Source organism: Chrysemys picta, chromosome 8, assembly GCF_011386835.1.
Source record: "Chrysemys picta bellii isolate R12L10 chromosome 8, ASM1138683v2, whole genome shotgun sequence".
NCBI lineage: Eukaryota > Metazoa > Chordata > Testudines > Emydidae > Chrysemys > Chrysemys picta.
Genome location: NC_088798.1, coordinates 15,622,939 through 15,643,001, shown reverse-complemented (window position 1 = coordinate 15,643,001; position 20,063 = coordinate 15,622,939). Strand labels below are relative to the sequence as shown.

The 20,063-nt window shown below is 40.1% G+C and overlaps 1 protein-coding gene across 3 annotated transcripts in view; it reads right to left on the bottom strand.

Moving 5' to 3' along the window:
* The window catches only part of HOOK1 (hook microtubule tethering protein 1), a 67,930-nt gene that overhangs the window by 10,675 nt on the left and 37,192 nt on the right, over nt 1–20,063 (bottom strand). For all 3 annotated transcript variants that reach the window (XM_005284799.5, XM_065553924.1, XM_065553925.1), the window contains exons 7-17: nt 18,856–18,918; nt 17,752–17,835; nt 15,350–15,516; nt 14,284–14,424; nt 12,644–12,845; nt 11,804–11,914; nt 11,336–11,423; nt 11,197–11,257; nt 9,513–9,653; nt 7,714–7,801; nt 4,972–5,006 (exon numbers count right to left, since the gene is read on the bottom strand). In XM_005284799.5, the coding sequence (XP_005284856.3) occupies nt 4,972–5,006; nt 7,714–7,801; nt 9,513–9,653; nt 11,197–11,257; nt 11,336–11,423; nt 11,804–11,914; nt 12,644–12,845; nt 14,284–14,424; nt 15,350–15,516; nt 17,752–17,835; nt 18,856–18,918 (1,181 nt within the window). The remainder of the gene's footprint in view (nt 1–4,971; nt 5,007–7,713; nt 7,802–9,512; nt 9,654–11,196; nt 11,258–11,335; nt 11,424–11,803; nt 11,915–12,643; nt 12,846–14,283; nt 14,425–15,349; nt 15,517–17,751; nt 17,836–18,855; nt 18,919–20,063) is intronic.

Genomic DNA, 20,063 nt, shown 5'->3' with positions numbered 1-20,063 from the left:
ACTTCAACTTAAACACACTGGATAGATAAAACCGTAAAACACGTGTATTAATTACAAACAGAGATTTTAAGTGGGTATAAGTAATGAGGCATAAAACCCAGAAAAGCTTAGAAGAAAAATAAAGATTAAACACTTACTAATATCTACTTAAGAATCTCTTAGTTGCAAAGCAAACTGTGTCACCAGATGCTCCAGCGGATTACAGAGCAAACTTTCAGCTCTGCTATGATCTGGCAAAGGTTTCTCCTCCTCCCCCAGAGTCCTATGGCTGTTTCCTTTTGTCTTCTAAAGTGTTGAGAATAAAGTGGGAGGGGGGGACAGGTGCCTTGGGGTGTTTGTCCCTGCTTTTTATAGTTCCAGTCCCTCTCTTGAAAAACATATCCAGTTGAGAACTGAGAGGCAAAGTCTGTGTGGAAGGATGATCCCTGCTGTTCTTCTTCACCTATTTGAGCTTCCTTTGTTTCCCTTCCAGCTTGATGATTCTGCCTACTGCTTAGATGCAAATTAAGGCAAACATAGATCTGTCTTGAACGAAGGAGTGTGTTTGACCAGTTTGGTGCTACATGAATCTGAACATGTATTTTTAACATCATAGAGGGGAATCATGTTGCCACACCTTTTGTCAGGACAATACTGACCAACAAATTATGAATTTTCAAATGATACCTTACAAGGCACACCTTGTACAAAGATGACTATAAAAGTGTGTAGGGTGTGAGTGCAGGGGTGTATTCTATAACAATACTGTTCTGGACACATCCCTTTGAGGTTTCTTGGATTAACCAATGATCCAGGTAGAAAAATATTTGAACTCCGGAATGATGAAGATGGGCTGCTACCATTTGGTAAACACTTTTGGGGCAGAGGGCAGGCAAGGGGGTAGTGTCCTGGCAGTGCCTGTTCCCAACTACAAATTGAAGACACACTCTGTGGTCCAGATGTGTTGCCACATGAAAGTAAGCATCCTACAAATCGAGGGCAGCATACCAATCACTAGGGAAGGGATAACAGATGTGAGGCTGACCCTCCTGAATTTGATTTTCTTGATTAAACTTGTTTTGTCAAATCCAAAATGGGCCTTAGACCACCTCACTTTTTGGAAATCAGGATGTAATGGGAACAGACACCTTTCCCTTTGTGTTGATAAAGAATTTCCCTCTATTGCTCCCAATTCCAAAAAGAGACTATACTTCCTGAAGTAAAACAGCTTTGTGAGATGGGTTCCTGAGAAGGGATGGGGAAGATGGGTTGAGGGAAGGGCAGCAGAAAGGATAACATAGCCCTCGTTCACAGTGCTGAGCTCTCACTTGTCTGATGTGATCTCAGGCCATGCCTGGCAAAAGAGAGAGGGAGGCACTTTCCAAAAAGTGGTTCTGGCTCTAGGAGGTGAGATGTGGTTGGTGTGCTGTCCTTGATCAAAATATCAACATGACTGTTTCAATGCGGAAGTCTGATAAGAAGAGCCTGCTGAGGACGAAGCTGATGTCCAACATCTAGATGGTTTAGATCTTCGAAGCATCCTGAAGTCTGAGCTGGTAGAATGAAGATCGATAGTGTGTCTGAGGTTTGACCTGTTTTCTTTTTGTTGCTGGAATACAAACTCCCAGAGAAGAGAGAGTTTTTGTTGCTGGAATACAAACTCCCAGAGAAGAGAGAGTTGCTTGGGAGTCTAACGTATACATGTTTCAGAGTAGCAGCCGTGTTAGTCTGTATCTGCAAAAAGAAGAACAGGAGTACTTGTGGCACCTTAGAGACTAACAAATTTATTAGAGCATAAGCTTTCGTGGACTACAGCCCACATGCATCCGAAGAAGTGGGCTGTAGTCCACGAAAGCTTATGCTCTAATAAATTTGTTAGTCTCTAAGGTGCCACAAGTACTCCTGTTCTTCTTTTAACGTATACATGGCATTATCAGTCATTCGAGAAAACAATTTAGAATCTTACAATCAAAGACCTTCCATTTGGTTATACAGCTCTCTATGGCCTGTAACCAAGACTGCCTCATCAAACTGGCTGCAGCCATCGAGTGCAAAGTGGTGTTTGATGTATCAATGGTCGCTTGGAGATAGGCATTTCTGAGACTACTGCTATAAACTGGTCCTTGTATTCTTCACGCAATTTGCAGATTTTTCAAATACTAACAAATTAACATACATATCTGGACAATGATACTTAATAATTTGACACCATTATTTGAAGGTTTGTGGTGGTATATATAAGTTGCTTACATTCTTTGTCCTTGGGGTAGGCTGCCATGATTATCAAGGAGTCTGGGACAGGGTGGGTGGGAAAAAAAAAAATCATATTCCTGCTGGGGAACATGACAACACCTGCCCATGTGTTTGGCAGTGGGTGGAACAGAAGCTGGGGTTTGCCAAAAGGTTTCAGCAGGATCTAATAGGGCTTCATTCATGGGAAGGACAACCCTTCCCAGGGCTGGAGCTTGTAAAATACCTAAAAACTAGTGCGGATTGTCATGCACAATTTTCGACTGTACTCCTAACAACTACACACCTTGTGAGGTTTTGAAAGACTTTGAAGTCTCCGGACAGTGGTGAAGATGACTCAAGAGTTATGGACTCATCAGGGAAAGAAGAATGTGAAAAGAAAGACGTGCCGATTCATCCCTAGATTTCCCTTCCTCTGCCGGTTCCAAAACTGGATATGGCTGACGAACTGAAAGATGTTCCCTGATAGACAAAGGCACTGGAGAAGGTCACTTGCTCCTAGACTGCATAGCAAATGGTGATCTGGAAGCTCTGGGAGCAGTTCAAGGGGGTCAGTATGGCCAGGGCAGGTGGCCATTGAATGCAGAATGATGTACCAGCATTAGCAGCTATGCTGGCAAAAGTGTGTTGATGGTACAGTGAAAAAAAAAATGGTGCTGTTCATGCCAATGTAGTTGAAGCTACTGTAATCAGTACCAGATGGTGATGAAAAGGAGAGTCAAGCACAGGGATGCACATGAGGGCTTTTGCTGCAGGGACATAGACAGTACACATAGCAGAGATAAGTACTCCTCAGATAACGCAAGTGGCACTGGAACCAGCAGTGCCAGTGTTGTAGATATCGCTGACAGAGAAGGTGAAGCCCCCAGTCTCGATGGCCCTGCTGGAGCCGGAGTTGATGGTGCTGCCTCAGACGGTACTGGTGAATGTTGGTGTTTATGACCAGACCTTGACTCCCATACTGGAGGCATTTTTAGCAGATCTGTCCCCGTTTTGAGATGAAGAATGCAATCTGGACTGTGACAGCCTCAGAAAATGAAGACTGTATTGAAGGCTAAGAGAAGGCCACAGGAGAAGAACATCGTTTTTCTCCTGATTTTGGCTTTGGGACTGAAGCAGCCAGAAAGGCACTGAAGAACTCTCCATCTTCTCAGGACTGGGATCAGGCTCTGAAGGACGACACTTTTCAAATAAATGTACCTTAAGGCAGAATTCCCTTTGCTTCTTTGTCGTCATAGGAAAAGAGGTATAAATGGAACATTTGTCCTTAACATGTCCCTGGCCTAAACAAATTAGGCAACTTGTGTGGCTATCATTCACAGGGATCATGGCCCTGCAAGTAACACACTGTTTAAACCCTGGGGATCTCTGCATGATGAAAGACACCCTGCACCAATAAATAAGCTACTAAAAACTACTCTCATAACTAATAGTATGCTCTAATACTAACCAATGCTAAAAATCTCTAAAAACTATGTACACAAAGATTTTTTTCAGTAAAGTTAGTTAAACAAACTGAAGCTCAAGAGCAATGGGGAGCTCCAACTCTTGCCGCGAGTGGTAAGAAGGAACTGAGGCAGAGGTGGTGGCCATACCCCTTTTGCCCTCGGCTCTGTGTGCAAGGAAAGCAGGGGTGCATGCACTACCTGCTAACACTGCCAGCAAGAGTCTCCGACTTGAATGCATTGGGCACAAATGGACCTACAGTGGACTGTATATATGCACAATCACTCAAAGAACAACCATCACAATAGTTAAAGAGTCTGTGGTGCTGGGACAGCAGGGCAGTTCGGTGCAAGCTTAAATAAAGGGATAGAGCACTAAGCCTTCAGATCTGTTAGTGAGGATATGTCCAGCCCCAGATGCTGCTTTTCAGAAAGTTGAAACTTACATATGCATGTTGCAAAAGTGGGGGATCAATGTGGACAACACTTGAAGGAGAAGAATATGTATATTCACCTGTTTGCCTAATACACTGTTTTCAAGGGATCTCAAAACAGTGGCTGGCAAAAACAAGGCTCATATCACTTTGAAGCATAACTGCCAAGTTTTGTGCAGATACTGTTTGCAAGTTTAGTGAGCTAATTCGCATAGAATCATAAACTTGAGCTTGTGGTCAACACACACTGCCCCAAGCAATGGTAGAGGTAGGACATGGAGCTATGCAAAACCTGGCAGGTTTGGCTGGCATAGATGAGTGCTGGGGTTTCTAAGGAGTAGGGGGCTCACAGGGGGCTGCTCTTCAGGAAGTAGGGCAAACTAGGTGCAGTTGGCTGCAGGAACACAGGAGGGAGAAAGAAGTTAAAGGGAGCCTTATGGCCTCTCTTTGCGGGGCTGAGAACCACTGCCCATCCTGGGAATTCCTTCCTGACTGAAATCCAGCAAGGAGAGGAAGGAGAGAAAAGATGCCTGCCTGGCTGACTACTCAACATTGCAGCAATGTCCCTGGGGACCAAAAGGCAGAGTTTTTGCAGCTCAACCAGAAGTGTGAAATTCAGACTGAGCCACAGGCAGGTGTCACAGAGCTGTCAAATGAGTGACTGTCACGCGACATGTGTGACACCTGGGAGCCCAGATGAGGTGACTGAAGGACAGAGTGGCAGTTTTAACTGAATTTCCCATCTGCGGAAATAAGGCTGACCTTTAATAGTGCTTATATGCATTTACTGCTTATATCAAAAACTTAAATTAGAGGTCCGTTTCTTTTTTGGCTGTATATAAATATCAGTTAGATTTACTTACATTTGTGCTTCTATCTTCTGCTTCAGCTTGCTGGACTATAAAGGTAAGATAATTAAAATGAATTTAGATACATAATCCAGAAAATTAAAAATATAACTCTAGGTGCATATACAAAAGGGAGCTCCAACTTTTACAAATAGTTTTCTTCAAAAGTTTCACTTTTCAGATACTTTTACCATGTGTATTTTACTGCACAATTCAGAAGTATAATAGTCTCTATGCATTTAGATAATTTTATTCATATTCTTTGCATCACTCTGACATTCTGGATTTTATAGTATACTTCTTGCTATAGAACCATTTAGCAGCAGAAGTGGAAAGGCTGAGACAATTCAAAGAAGGAGGCAGAAAGAAGGAAACAAAGAAGATATGATTACAAAAGCAGACTCCAAATATTTTTCATTCATTAACTTTACATCTCAATTTAGAGTATTAGAACATTTAGAAATTTAAAATAGGTTTATTTTAAAATACATAATAATATTTTCCTACATTTGAAATAATTCACTCTGAAACTGTTAGAACAAAAACAAAAAAAACTAACCTGCTCCCCCTACCAAAAAATAGTCTAAATGAAGCCAATTCATAGGATTTCCATCTAAATTTTGAGTGCCCCTCAGTTTATGAAAACACTAGTAGTAACTTTGGGCTTCACTGTTTACTAGGAAGAACTGTAGCCTCAACTGGCAGGACTTTCAGCTTCAAAATAGCAAGGCTAATGTGATTAATTTAAGAAAAAAAAACGTATCATTTGCCAGGGTGATTTATAGGCAGTATTGGTCTTCCCAGATTCTGCAACTAGTAGGATTTGGGGAAAGAACTACTTGCCACTTCCACAAGAAGAAAATCTCCCCAATCCCAAAGGGAATAAAAATCCAGAGGCAATTCTGTGAGTACAAATTCAGAATCTGAATCACTCTATTAAGCTTATTCTGTTATAGGGAATTCCTTAGAATGATTAAAGCCTGTCATTCAAACACAAAATAAAAAACATAAAAACCACACACACCCACAATTGCTGTGCTTTGGGTCATAATTTTCACGACCTATCAATCCTAACCTGAATTTACCACTCCTGAAAGCAAGGATGCAAGTAAATAAAACTTAAATGTAAACTGTTAATTTTAATTAAATGGTTTAAAAAATTGTAATCTTAAATAATTACAATTATATCACAAAAACGTGTTTTTGAAGGGGATTGGCAGACAGAAGACATTATAAAACATGTCTTACAGTGAAAGACTCTAAGGAGGTCAATCTGTTTTGTGATTAAGTCTTCCCGCAACCTTCTCTTTGTTAAGACAGTCTACCAATGCCAACATGGCAAACAGAAGTTTTATAATAAAAAGCTCTTCAGACCAGCAGACAAAAGGTATAACAAGATCCAACAGCTTGAAGCTGATGCTAGACCAACTCAGACTAGAAATAAGGCACAATTTTTAACTGTGATGGTAATTAACTATTGGAACACGTTACCAAGGGTCATGGTTAAGGCTGTGAGTCTGTCACGGAAGTCACGGATTCCAGCTTGGGCAGCCCCTGGGCCAGTAGCAGCAGTTTGGGTGTGTGGGAGGGGGCTCAGGCTAGAGGCAGGGGGGTTAGGGGGTGCAGCAGGCTCTTACCTTGGGGTGAGGGGCTCCTACTGCCAAGGCCCTGCAGCTCCTAAGTGGCGGAGGGGCTGGGGGGGGGCTCCGTGCAGCACGCTGCCTGCCGGCCCCGCTCCCGCAGCTCCCATTGGCTGCCGTTTCCAGCCAATGAGAGCTGCAGCAGTCGATGCGCTTGTGCTCCTCCACTGCCTAGAAGCTGCAGGGACACTGAGCCGGGTAGGGAGCCACTGTCAGCCCCTCCAATCCCTCCCCTGCAGCACCAGCAAGGGTCTCCATCCTCCAGCACCAGCGGCAGGCAGCCCCGGGCCACCTGCCCCAGCACCTGTGGTGCCCCTGGACCACTCCCACCCCCAGAGTACCCGTGGTCCCTGCCCAAGTTTACGTCACAGGTATTTTTAGTAAAAGTCATGGACCCCAGGTCACAGGCCGGGAATTTTTGTTTACTGCCCGTGACCTGTCCATGACTTTTACTAAAAATATCTGCGACTAAAACGTAGCCTTAGTCATGGTGGATTCTCCATCACTGTAAATTTTTAAATCAAGATTCTATGTTTTTCTAAAAGACATGCTCTATTTCAAGCAGGAATTAATTCATACGAAGTTCTATGGCCTGTGTTAAACAGGAAGTCAGACTACAATGGTCACAATGGTCCTTTCTTGCCTTTTCTATGAGTCCTCAAGGCCAATCCTTCTGATGAGAGGAAGCCCCCTAAGGAGCCATCATGGCAGGAGCAGAATGGCAGGCAGTGCACCTACTATCCCTGTGGGCACACTGTGAGAGTTAATTTGCAACACTTTGCCAGGTGAGTTTAAGTGAGGACTTATCAGGCTTGAGGGTTTTATTTTATTTTGTCTATTTAAAAAAAAAAATTACAAGGAAGATGGACCCAAACCCTGAACAAAGTAATTTTCAGCAGGGAGAATAAATCCTATCTCTTAGGCTAATAAAAACCCCATCAAGCCACAGCCTTGTTGTTGTTACAATAATTATCAGCACCAGCAAGACTGAAAGGGAGAAGGGGCACCATTCTGATTACATTTAAAGGAAGTCTGACATTAACACACAAGAATTTTGAGAAAACTGGTCAGAGGTCTCCACCTTCAAGAAGTTTGAGAACCACTAGTTTTCACTTACTCCTTCTGTCTTGGATCCTTGCTCCTGCAAAGCCTTTTGGAGATCCTCAATCTGTTGCTGCAGCTCTCCAATACGCTCATTGCTTAGCCTGTTAGAAGGTAAAAGAACTCAGTCACTCATCCGTCTTCTAATAATCAGGACATGTAGAGTGAAGTTATTCCCCTACACATCTGGGTTATAATTCTTCAGTAAGGTTACACAAAATAGAAGCGTCTGAAGTCAATATATATTTTGTTTGTGTATCAGACCTAATCATAGATGCTGCAGGCAGGTGCTTGGAACATTTACTGGACACTTAGTAGCCTGTGTGCTAAAACTTACTTTTTTGGAGGGGGGTGGGAGGGCTGTATAGGTGGTGGACAGTGCCTACCTGGAGAGAAGGGAAGTGTCTGTGGTACCTGAGAAAGTGCTGGGATTCCTGCCCGAATGCTGCCCCTAGACTATTTCAGGGCTTCATCTTCAGTATCAGCTTTTGGTTAAAGGAGTCTGATAAATTTGAAGTCCCTCCTCTCCACCCTAACCCCTTCTGGCTGTAGGACAAGGGACGTTACTTGCTCTTTTGCTATTACCTTGAGCACTCTGCCCCATACCACAAAGCCTCCTGGCTTCTAACAATGGGGAGCGTCTCTACTACTACTCTCTCTCTCTCATCTCCTTCTGGCTGTTACATAGGGTGTCTACTAATCTAGCCCCTCACAGCCTCTACTGCCTCCAATGCTGGTCTGTATTTGGAGCTTCCCAAAGCAGCAGCAGCAGTGAATTGGACATGCTTCTTGTCCAAGTAATTGGTGCCCTCAGTGTTCTAAACAACAAGCATGAAAACTAATGAGATTGATGATCTTTAAAAACATAAGGGCTAGTATTTTTTTTAAATGAAGACAGACTTCAGATGTTGATGGCACTGGTCTCCCAACTGAGCAGGGAAAACTTCCTTCTTGGAAGTGGTGGGTAGAAGATTGCATTTTTTCCTTCCTGCTGCAGATGATTTATCTTATACTAAAATATTAAGTATTTGGATACTTTATTGGGCAAGATTGTATGAGCTGATGTATTTTGTTTTGAAGAAACCTTAGCTTTTGGGCTGAGACAATGCAAAGTTTCAATCCCATTAAAAAAAACCTTTGCAAACGTAAGGGAAAGAAGAGAGGGGATAAAACTGGACCATTTTAAAATGGCCTACATATAGTCTCCTATTTGTGGATCTCACAAGCATATTCATAGGTTTTCAGCAAAAGTGTCTGCAGTACTCTTAAAAATGTTAGCAACTTAAACTACTCCTAAATTGTTATAGCTTAAGATAAACTTCATTCAGCATTAATCAGTGGAGAAATTCACCCAGTACCACAACTCTGGCTTCCCAGCCCAAAGGTCTACAGTTTGAGCAATGTAAAACTATAGTGACCGATTTTCTTCACCCACTCTAGGACTATCAAGAATCACCCAGAGATGAGTCCTAAAGAATATCCTCTTCAAAGAATACCAAAGCATGGAGCAGCCACATTTGGCCTGCTGACATCTTTTTTGCAGGTTTACAATTTCTATGTTCTTGGTAGTTTCCTTACCCCTTCCTCTTTGTAATTAATGCATCAATGCTTCCATTAGCCAAAGGGCAGGACAAGTGGTTACCTTCAACTAGTGTTGGATCAGCAAGGCAAGTCACACTGCCTCCCTTCTAAGGTTTCAGTCCTGAGATTATTCTCTGCAGTGCGATTAGCTGCTGTTTTGTCTGACTGGTGCCTACTCCAAACTGCTCTCAGGTTTATAACAGAAGGTTAAAAAAACCAGGAAAACAAAATCACCTTTTTTCTGTTTCCAGTTCATTCATCATCCGATGCTTTTGCTCTAGCTGTTCCTGGAGTTCTACAATACGTTCATTTTCTGAACCTTCTTGTTGCAAGAGAAGCATCTTGTTTTCATGCTGCAGTCGAATAAACATTTCTCTATGGGTCAAAAACAAAAAGTCTCCATTCTGTGAAGGATTTATATAAATAGTTCTTGACTAACTAAAAAGAAAGTAATTTTGCAGAAGAGGTGGCATTCCAGGTCACTAAGATGCCACTGTACTGAATGTTCTTCAATAAACACAAGTGTCATAGTACAGCGTTAGCAAAAACAACCTGAAACAAACACCTTCAAAGATCATCAGCAAAGTTGGAACCTCTAGATCCAACACTCACACCTCTTCCACTTGAGCCAACAATCATCCCTTATGTGGGCTAGAGGGGCATGAGACACTCTGTCAGTGAGTTTCTCAGCTATTTGCTGATAGCAAAGGCATAAGTCTCAGGAATCCTAAGTTCCATTCCAGGCTTTGGAAGGGAGTGTTCTCTAGTGGCCAGACTTCAGCCAGTTTCCCCAAAGCTTGACCCCTTCTGCTACACCCCCCTCTAAACTGTCCCAGTCCTGTCTCTTCCCTACCCTTGTCTTTTTGTCCCAGTCCCATTCTCCTGGATTACCCCATCCCAGTGTCCACCTGGGCTTCTCATCTTAGGGTACGTCTTCACTACCTGCCATATTGGCGGGTAGCAATCGATTTATCCGGGATCGATATATCGCGTCTCATTAAGACGCGATATATCGATCCCCGAAGGTGCTCACCGTTGACTCCGGAACTCCACCAGAGCGAGCGGTGGTAGCGCAGTCGACGGGGGAGCCGCGGCCATCGATCCCGCGTCGTCTGGACCCCAGGTAATTCGATCCAAGATACTTCGACTTCAGCTACGCTATTTGCGTAGCTGAAGTTGTGTATCTTGGATCGATCCCCCACGCCCCAGTGTAGACCAGCCCCAACTCCCAGTCTCCTGGCCCAGCCAGTCCTAGTATCCCCCTTTGGGCTCACTGTGAATTCCAAGGTGATGTACTTCCCCCAGCCTCATTCTTGGAAACTGCTGACCCTAAAAAAAAACCCACAATCCTGTGGCAGACACCTGCATATAAAATTTCAGTTCAAAAGATTAAAGATTGGTCAACTGAAAACAGGGTCTTATAATGGGAAGTGTTGAGCAACCTTAATAATAGGTGGTGTTACCACCCTGCCTATAATACTATTAGACTACTTCTAAACGTCTTCTTTCAATTCCTCTATGAGAAGAAAACACATTTACTGTAGTATTAGTAAGACATATAACACCACATTATTTAGGGCTGAACCTGCACTTTGCAAGTTTATGTGATTGCCTAACTTGGTTCTGCCAGACTTTCCATATAACCATGGCAAGTTCTTAACCACTCTGCTTCAGTTTCCTCATCTGCAAAATGAGGATACCTTCCTACCTTATACAGTGTGTTGCAAAGTTTAATTTAATGTCTGAGTTTGAGTTTTCAAATTTTTTGGTGGAGAAAAACTTGTCATTTTACTAGTACCTTCCCTATAAGAACATCAAAATGCTAGTTTTTTAGTTGGGGAAAAAAAAAAAAAAACCTGTTTGAGACACGGAACTTTTGAAAGAGAAGGGTGTTGCTCAAAGTGAGCTCTTTCCTTACCTGTATTCCACTGGTAGAATTTCAGCAGCAAGATTCTCATGACTTTTTACAGCAGATGCATCTGAAAAGACATGACAAATTGACAAATTCACTTCCAGATAACATTCCAATCTATTTTAAAAAAACATCAAGAAAGTACCTGCTTGATTCAGGCGATCCTGTTGCATCTGAGAACACCGGAGCTCTTCATTAGTTTCTTTCAGAGCATCACGCTGTACTATAAGTCTCTAAGAAAAGGTCAAAGCACATTTAAGGTAGAAATAAGACAAAATTGTTTCATGTTGGCACATTCCATTACGAATGAAAGATCTATCATTTATAACACTATTTTCAGGACATGAGTTAAATGTTGAAGGCTTTTGATAATGTTTATACGAAATGCTGACCTATCAATTTCCAAATTTCAAAGACCAGTATATTAAAGCAACTATATATAATTTCTAGTGCTAAGTCTCATCCCTATGGTAGCACTACTGATGCCTAAGAGCACCTGAGAAATTATTCTCAAGGTGACCACAGTGAAAAATTCTGGCCAGGCCAGCACACAAAATAAAAAATCTGAGAGGCTTTCTAGTGAGTTTGAGTAACACTCATGCATAAGACTTACCTCTTTTTCTTTGAATAAAGCTTCATGCTTTTCTTCAAGTCGCTTCAATTCAAATGCTAAAGTATCAGCTCTTTTGGACTCCTCCGAAAGTCTGTTATGAAGCTCCTGGACCTTGAATGATAATGACATAGGCATTATATTTAGTGTATGTTCTAAGATTTTATTGATATAATTTTTTTAAACTCTGGCACTCTTATGGGTGGGGAAGAAGAGGGCTGGATTAAGAAGAGGAAGGAGATTATGTTCAAGTAGTTCGTTATTCACATAGTCTCAGAAGCCTAATAAAGTAGGTTTCTATGGTTGTTGTAATTTAATCAGAAATAAAAATGTGTGTCTCTTTGCTGAATGCAACCAACACACATGGTTCATCTTGGCCAGCAGCTTTTTTCCCCTTAAATAAAAGGGATAGGAATTCTGATGACTAGTTTGGAACTTTTAGAAGCAAATTGTTATGCACTTCCAAAAATGAAAACAAGATATTTTTAAAAAGTTTTTTTTTAAAATCAGTAAGATAGTATATCATACCTAGAGGATGTCAGCTACACATTAAACAAAACAAGACACCTGATCACCACTTCACTCAGTGAACCGATAGGTTGCACACTGTGCCGTGAACTGCAGGTCAAGAAATGACCTCAGTTAAGCCAGCTGGTGAGAGTTTGGAAGGGAAAAGGGGAGACAGAGTACACTGCAGAGCTGAAAGTTTCCTTATAAACAGTCTTGACACCAGCTCAACAATTGTTAGATCAAACAGCCCAATTTTTTTCAGTCAACTGTAATCATATTTTATAAAAATACACCTGAGAATAGTTAAGATGTTGAGTACAGTTGTTGCCTTACCTGCCTTTTGTATGTTTCCAGCTGAGCACGTGCTGCATTTGCCTTCTTTAGCTCTTCCTCTAGGCTGACTGTATTATGCATATACATCATGTTGGTGTCTTGCAGAGACTTCACCTGTCGGCGGAAGTCATTCAAGTCCTCCAGTTTTTTACGATACACTTCAACTGTTGACTCCAGTTTACTTGCCTTATCTGCAAAAGTTCTACAAGAATAAAAATGAATTACATAAACAGTAAGATGCATTTTTCACACAAACAAACTACAACTAAGCAAATCAATAAGTTCTGCCCTCATCTGCAAGGATGGTTCCAATTAGCTTAGACAGGGAGATGCATGCATATATCCAAGGCTAGAGTTACGTCCTCTGTGTAAAACTAATGCATTATTTTAATTCTTAGCTGTAGGGTTGATATAGACTCATAAATGCAAAGTTTAGTTTTAAAAGTAGTCATTGTGGAGGTGCAGCCCCACAAAACTGTGTGTTGACATATGCCTTGTAGACAGTATATGAAATGGCCCCCACACATTCATGATGGCGTTGGAATTAATACAAGTGAACTATGCTCTAGGCTACAGATTGATCCTGCAGCTGAGTAAGCCTGCAAAATACCGGTGCCTCTATCTAGCAGGAATAGGTACAAAGGTATATTACTACACAGATAGGTTTTGGAGATCATTATCCTATGGGTATTTTTGCCAGGAGGCATGACCAAGGAAGACAAATTGATCAGTTCCTTTTAAAAGGTATATAAGACAGAAAGTGTTCTGTCCAAATGATATCAAGGTATTTTGATACAGAAATGGATCTTCATTTTACTGGCACTAAAGAATTAACAAACCTTTAAACTAAACATTGAGTCACTTTACTGTCTGGCATCTTACAAAATTAAAAATTAGCATAGAAGTAATTGCAAAATCCAGTCTCTTATCCTTAACCTGATGCTCTTCTATGAACCTTGATATAATGTAAGATTGGAATATATTTTATTCTATATTAAATTATCTATTATAACAATAAAAAAGTGACTTTACATGGTTATATTTCTAGAAATATTATAGCACCATATTTACTTTCTGTACTTTTTAGTAACCAGTTTAGTTTACATATGTTGAACTGAACTCAATATGGTAAATTCTCATCATGCTTGTTGTGTTTTGCCCCTACTTAGTCTTGTAATCCTGAACATACAATCTAACTAAAATACTGATGCAATAGTTAAGTTTCATTTTCACTTGGTTTTGAGACTTATATTTGGGCAATTACATTTTTTCTGTATCAGAAAAGGCGGGCCTTTGCCAATAAAAATATCCTGTTGGTAATAAAATCCATTATGATTACAACATTCTCATTTCCTAGGGTATTTTATGTTTTCTATATCAGGAGGAGAAAGTCCTGCTTCATGTGGGAGTCTTTTGCAGAATAATGTTGATATGCAGAGTACTTATTGTGGTCATAAACTTACATTTCACCTTCCAGTTTTATTTTTCACTCTGGTCCTTTTTTCCATTTAGTTTCAAGTTTGCTTGTAGTAACACATAAACTGTGTAATTTTATACAGAAATGTCTATCTTTAAATATGGATCCTTGGCATTATCATTCAGAACCTTCAGTCTGAATGGTAACTATGTCTACTACATACCTAAGAATGTCAATTTCATCTTTTAGGGCCCTAGATTCTTCTGCCAAACAGGTCAACTCATCATTTCTATGTTGCAGCTCAATCAGTTGTTTCTCCAGATCTTCACAGTGAACACGATAATCATCCTTTGCAGCTTCAAGCCTTTTTGTAAATAAGAAGCTGTTAAGAAAATATATTTTCCTATCTTTTGTTCACGTAACTAATATGATCCGCTTTCTACTGAAACAGTAAAAAAATATTCAAAATACATAAACGTAGCAGACACACAATAAAAAAGTATTGTCACAAGGCTATTTACTACAACCACACCATATCATATGAACAGATCTGTTAGTTTACTGTGTTAATATTTTACTCAAAGGAGTTTCTGGTTAATTTATAACTGCCCTAAAAGAACGTATGAATCACTTAGACCCAGACAATGTTGGGTTTTTATTAGTACAAATCACCACATGAAACATGTGCTTCAGTTCTTATTCTTGGTCCTGCCTTTCTCCCTCCCATCAGACCCACAATATTTTAGAACGGGGTTGACAACCTTTCAGAAGTGGTGTGCCGAGTGTTCATTTATTCACTCTAATTTAAGGTTTCACGTGCCAGTAATATATTTAACGTTTTTAGAAGGTCTCTTTCTATAAGTCTATAATATATAACTAAACTATTGTTGTATGTAAAGTAAATAAGGTTTTTAAAATGTTTAAGAAGCTTCATTTAAAATTAAATTAAAATGCAGAGCCCCCTGGACCAGTGACCAGGACCTGGGCAGTGTGAGTGCCACTGAAAATCAGCTCGTGTGCCGCCTTTGACACTTGTGCCATGGATTGCCTACCCCGGTTTTAGAAAATGGTGGAAAGAAAAGCATTAATGGTCTCAATGATCATCCAAAATGGAAGAAGTTTAGGGGAAACACTAAACTGTACCTTATATAGTTTATATTAATTCAATGACAGAGAAGCTTTTAGAATAGTGAACTGAGAAGGAAAATCCTGCATATTTAGAAGAAACTCCCATCACATATGACAACAACATTTTGAGAGATTAAATAAAGCTGCAAGTTATTTCATACCTGAAGTTTTCTTCCTGCAGTTGTTCTAGCTGCAGCTGTACATGGAAATACTTTTTTGCAACAACGGTATTTGGATCATCAAGAGAGCCATCTAACTGGTCTAATCTGTCATTCATGACCTCGTTTTCAGACATCAAGCTGTTTTTTTCATCTTGAAGGGCAGCTACCTAGTGCACATAACACAACATCAAGTTTATAGGTCCCATCCGATTGCCAAGAAGAACACAAAATAATAGATTATAAGATGCCACCAAATAATTTGTTTGTTACATAGAAGTTGAGCATTTGAAAAATTTAGGAGTGATTTATAAATACCCTTAAGCACCTAGCTGCTTTAGAGTATGAAAGTTGTCAACCAAGGAAGTGTGCCTTTTTGTTTTGTTTTATAAATGAAAACTATCTTCTAGGGCATGTGGCATTGTAATAAATACAGGGGGCAACTGATATTTCCAGATTTTATAAAAACAAAAGGAAACAAATATGTTGTTATTAGAAACTGAACAGAAACAATAACAGTAGGATGAAGAGTATTTCCCATTTGGCTTGTGTACTAACAATAAAAAGCAGAATGGCATTGGCTAGCACACTAACACGGCACTGCCGTGCGTTCAGCCATGAATGGTTGTGCAAAAAGCAGGTCCAAGAGCCATAAGCTAATAAGCAGACACACAAAAAATCCTAGACAGCATCATATAGGGCATGCATTTTTGAAGTGACTGAACTGGTTTGATTTTGAAAGTGTTCACAGCTAAGCAAATGGGAACATAACATTACACTAAGTTGGTAAGTATATTAAAACAGCCATAAAGTGGGCAAGGGTTAAAAGACGGAACCCTTAAGCTCTTTCTAGTGAAAGATGATGTGTTAATTTTAATACTTCATCAAACATCAGAGCATATAGCATGTGTTAGTTAACTGGCACTTAAACAGTAGAATGTGCTCTTTGGGTTATGTTTTCCTGAATCATAAAGGAAACCTACCTTTCTTATATTCTTGGAAAATATCAAGGAAGACTGAGACCTTACAAGTGAATTTATTAAGAATTAGTTTAAATGAGAACGGTCAGTCATTATTATGACTTTCAATACATATGCAGCATACCATGGTGGCAATATTTAATAAGATATAAAGTTAGCATAATAATCTGAGGCAATATTAAAAGATTTTTTTATTTATCCATCCATGATTATACACAATTCAAGTGCCTATAATTAAATAGATGTAAAAGAAACCAACAGCACTCTCCCACCTCTTCACTGAGTACTTACTGCCTTTAAGGTCCTATTCTCTGAATATCTGGGAAGCCAACTTACTGTATATTTGCAGACCTAGAGCAAATCTGTGCCTTAAGAGTCTTTTATTATTCCCTGTACAAGGCCTAATCAGTCTTCAATCATGGAGACAGTAAACACTTTTAAAAGGCAGGATGTTTATTAACTGAATGTCCCATTCATTTCCTTCATCCTCATTTCAGGTCCCTCAGAGTCCCATTGGCTGTCTCCTACTTCTTTTCAACACCACATACATTATGCTGAAACCATGGTGCACCATTGGACGATGAAATGAACAAATATGTATTGTGTAATTTCAAAAATATGGACACCTATTTTACAAAATATACTTTCCATTAACTTTAGTTACCATTTGTACATTCATGCTCAACTATACACACTTTTAACGACTACTCCTGGTCATGACATGCAAAGAGGATAGACCAACCAGATTTGTGTGAACTGCCATCAAGTTAACTACTCCAAACAGAAGTCTATAACAGCTGTGTGGTAGTTCTGACTTCTCAAAACGATGCATGATAGGTATCATAGCAGAAGGAGAAAGGGCAATTTGGGACTGAAGCAGAAATGGCTGGCATAAAGTTACAGGCTAAAATATTTCCCTAGCATTGCTATTTGGTAAATTCAGCACAATCATACATTTACAGTGAGTGCTATTATTTCACCTTCAGTGACTGTAATCAGTCCATTATAATGAATTGGTTCTTAATATATTTTTAAAAGGGCTAAAGCTATTGTTAGCTGAAAATAAGCATGGAACATTTTTATAAGCATTTTTACTATTCATAGCTATAGTATTGCAATGACCGATTACTAACTGCAAGATATCAAGTTATTGCACCAAGAAATCTTTCATACTATGGATGAGCAATATATTTTCCAATAGTTGCAGGGGAGCTGAGCATGGATTTACATTAAAGGATAATATTTCCAACAATCACATGTATGAAGCATTTCAGCATGGGGAAGCTTTGTTTCAGTACAAACTGAAAAGGCTAAGAACTTATAGGTGAAATTTAACCTCTAAAGACATTGCATTTTGCAACTGTTTAACAGAGCTTCTATTTCTTAATGTCACATATTTGAAAAAGTATGTTTGTGTCTCCTTACCTGCAGGTCTAGTTCTTGACATCTTTGCTTCAGTTCTTCTTTTTCTGCTAGTGCTTCTTGAAGGTCTTCAAGGGCTCTTTTCATCTTTAAAAAAAAAAAAAAAGATTTCATGCAAGTTAGATATATTGAAATTAAGATTATTTTATATGCTCCCTATCTGTATGAGGAGGGACATGTAAGATAGATATGACAGAGAGAGTAAGGCACATCTCTGCTGCAAAAACAGACAGAAAAACTGTAAAACCAGGTTCTGAGATTTGCTGCCACAGGAGTGTTTGTTTTTGTTTGGTTGCATTTTTTTTTCCCCTCCAGTGTAGACGTACTCGAAGTGACTTGCTTGCCTAAGGTCAGAGAGAATCTGCAGCAGGGCAGAGGATTGAACCTGAGACTCCAGCATACAAGACTAGCAACCAGGCTACTGACCATCTTTCCTCTGATAGCTATAGGAAGGTCAATGTCATCATAGGGGAAGCATCTGAGCTCTTTCTTGGGGGAAAGACTGCTTTTAAATTAACGATAATTCTACTTCAAGAACAGAACTCTGGGTGTTTGGGTTGACACAGAACTCAAATATTTTCTAAGATCACTCTGCAGTATGCACTCATCTGTACTTTCTAACCTTAATGGAGGTTGATAGCACTTACTCTTTGCTCTTCCTGTCACATCCTCCTGCAGTCTCTACTCAGGCAACAGAGATGATAAGATCAGCCATTTCACGTCTTTTAAAAAAAAGCTAAGTTTATGTGCACTGCTTTACTCAGTCATTCACCTACCTCTAGCACTATGGGTGACAATGAAAGATAAGAGTTAAATTTACTCTAACTTCCTAGTGTAGCATCAGCATGTTGCTCTGCCCTTTGTGAAATACAAATCTGGGCATTGATTTTGGTAAGCTGGTCTGAGGGAAACAACAACAACTGGCTCGTAAAGCAAGAAGCAAGTTAATTTGTATGGATGAAGGACTGAATCTTCTTTCATTGGGAGATGATGGGAGAGGTACCTTTGTGTCTACTCTCTGAATTTACAAGCACGGTACGATGTGAATAAATTATTTTTGAAACTCTTAACATTATTTGACTATTATAACAAACATAAGGCAATTACCTGTTGCTCCATTTCACCAGATGTATCATTTGTGACAGAACTCAGTATTTCCTTGCTCATGAGCTAAAAAACAAAAATGGCACATAGATTAAAATAGTGCAAATAGATATACTATAGCGTGAGTGGCTTCTGGTGTTGAATTAGACTCCACCTCTCCCCAATTTAACTTCAGTAGTTGTTAGTGTGACAGATACAGCAGTTTCCTGCATATCCTTGGGAAACCTTATTGAATCAAGGTTAAGTATCTTTGGGGTCCATTGTATTAAATTAATGGTTTATGTATTATTGTGAACCAGGACTGTACATAACTTTTCTAAGGGGGAGATGTGATGTGAGGCCTGGGAGTACAAAGGATTATATTGAAAATGTGCCACACAAGAATGGACTTTTGGGATAGCAAGTATGAAGTGGATTTCCTGGGGAATACGTAGGGAGAGGTTAATGCAAATTCCCACCTCTGCTTATGCAAAAACTCAGCCTTCTGAAACTATGCCCTAAGGAGTGGGCCATGTCTGCTGAGTATCTGTTCCCGGAGACAGGAGTTGGAAGGCCCGAAGTATACCAAGAAACGGTGAACTGCCAAGCCAGGGTTCTGAATCTAAGACAGCTATGAACTTGTAACCAGAGAAAATCCAGGTGTGGGTTCTGAAGGACTGAAACCTACCAGAGCTCGAGTCTGGAGTTGGCAGTGACCATTGGTAAACTTTTTAGCATGCATGAAGGTTCTTTTATTATTTAATATGTTTTCTCTGTAATGCTTTCACATTAAGACTAAAGAAAGAGTGGTGTGGTAACTTATGATTGCGAGCCATGCACTAGTCATAGCTTCTGGAAAAAAAAAAAAAAAACCCGAAGTGCAGACACTGTCTTGCTGGGGATAACAGTATAGGCAGGGAACCATGAAGCCTAAAAGAACCGCCAGTCAGGAGAGAGTGATGAGGGTCTTCATGCTAGAGAGGTGATGGCTGGGAGCTTAGAGTAGATGCCCTTGGTGGACCACGGAGGGGGAATACAGATGCAGTTGCTCTGAAACTGTGACAGTTAGTATTTGACTATTATACTGTTACACTTTACTACTAATTCAAATCTACAGTACCCAGAGAAAGTACTCTGTCCTTTTAACGAAACAGCTGTAGTAGCTTTATGGGTTAAACGTTGGTCCCACTGAAATCAATGGCAAAACTCTCATTAATTTCAACGGGGACGAA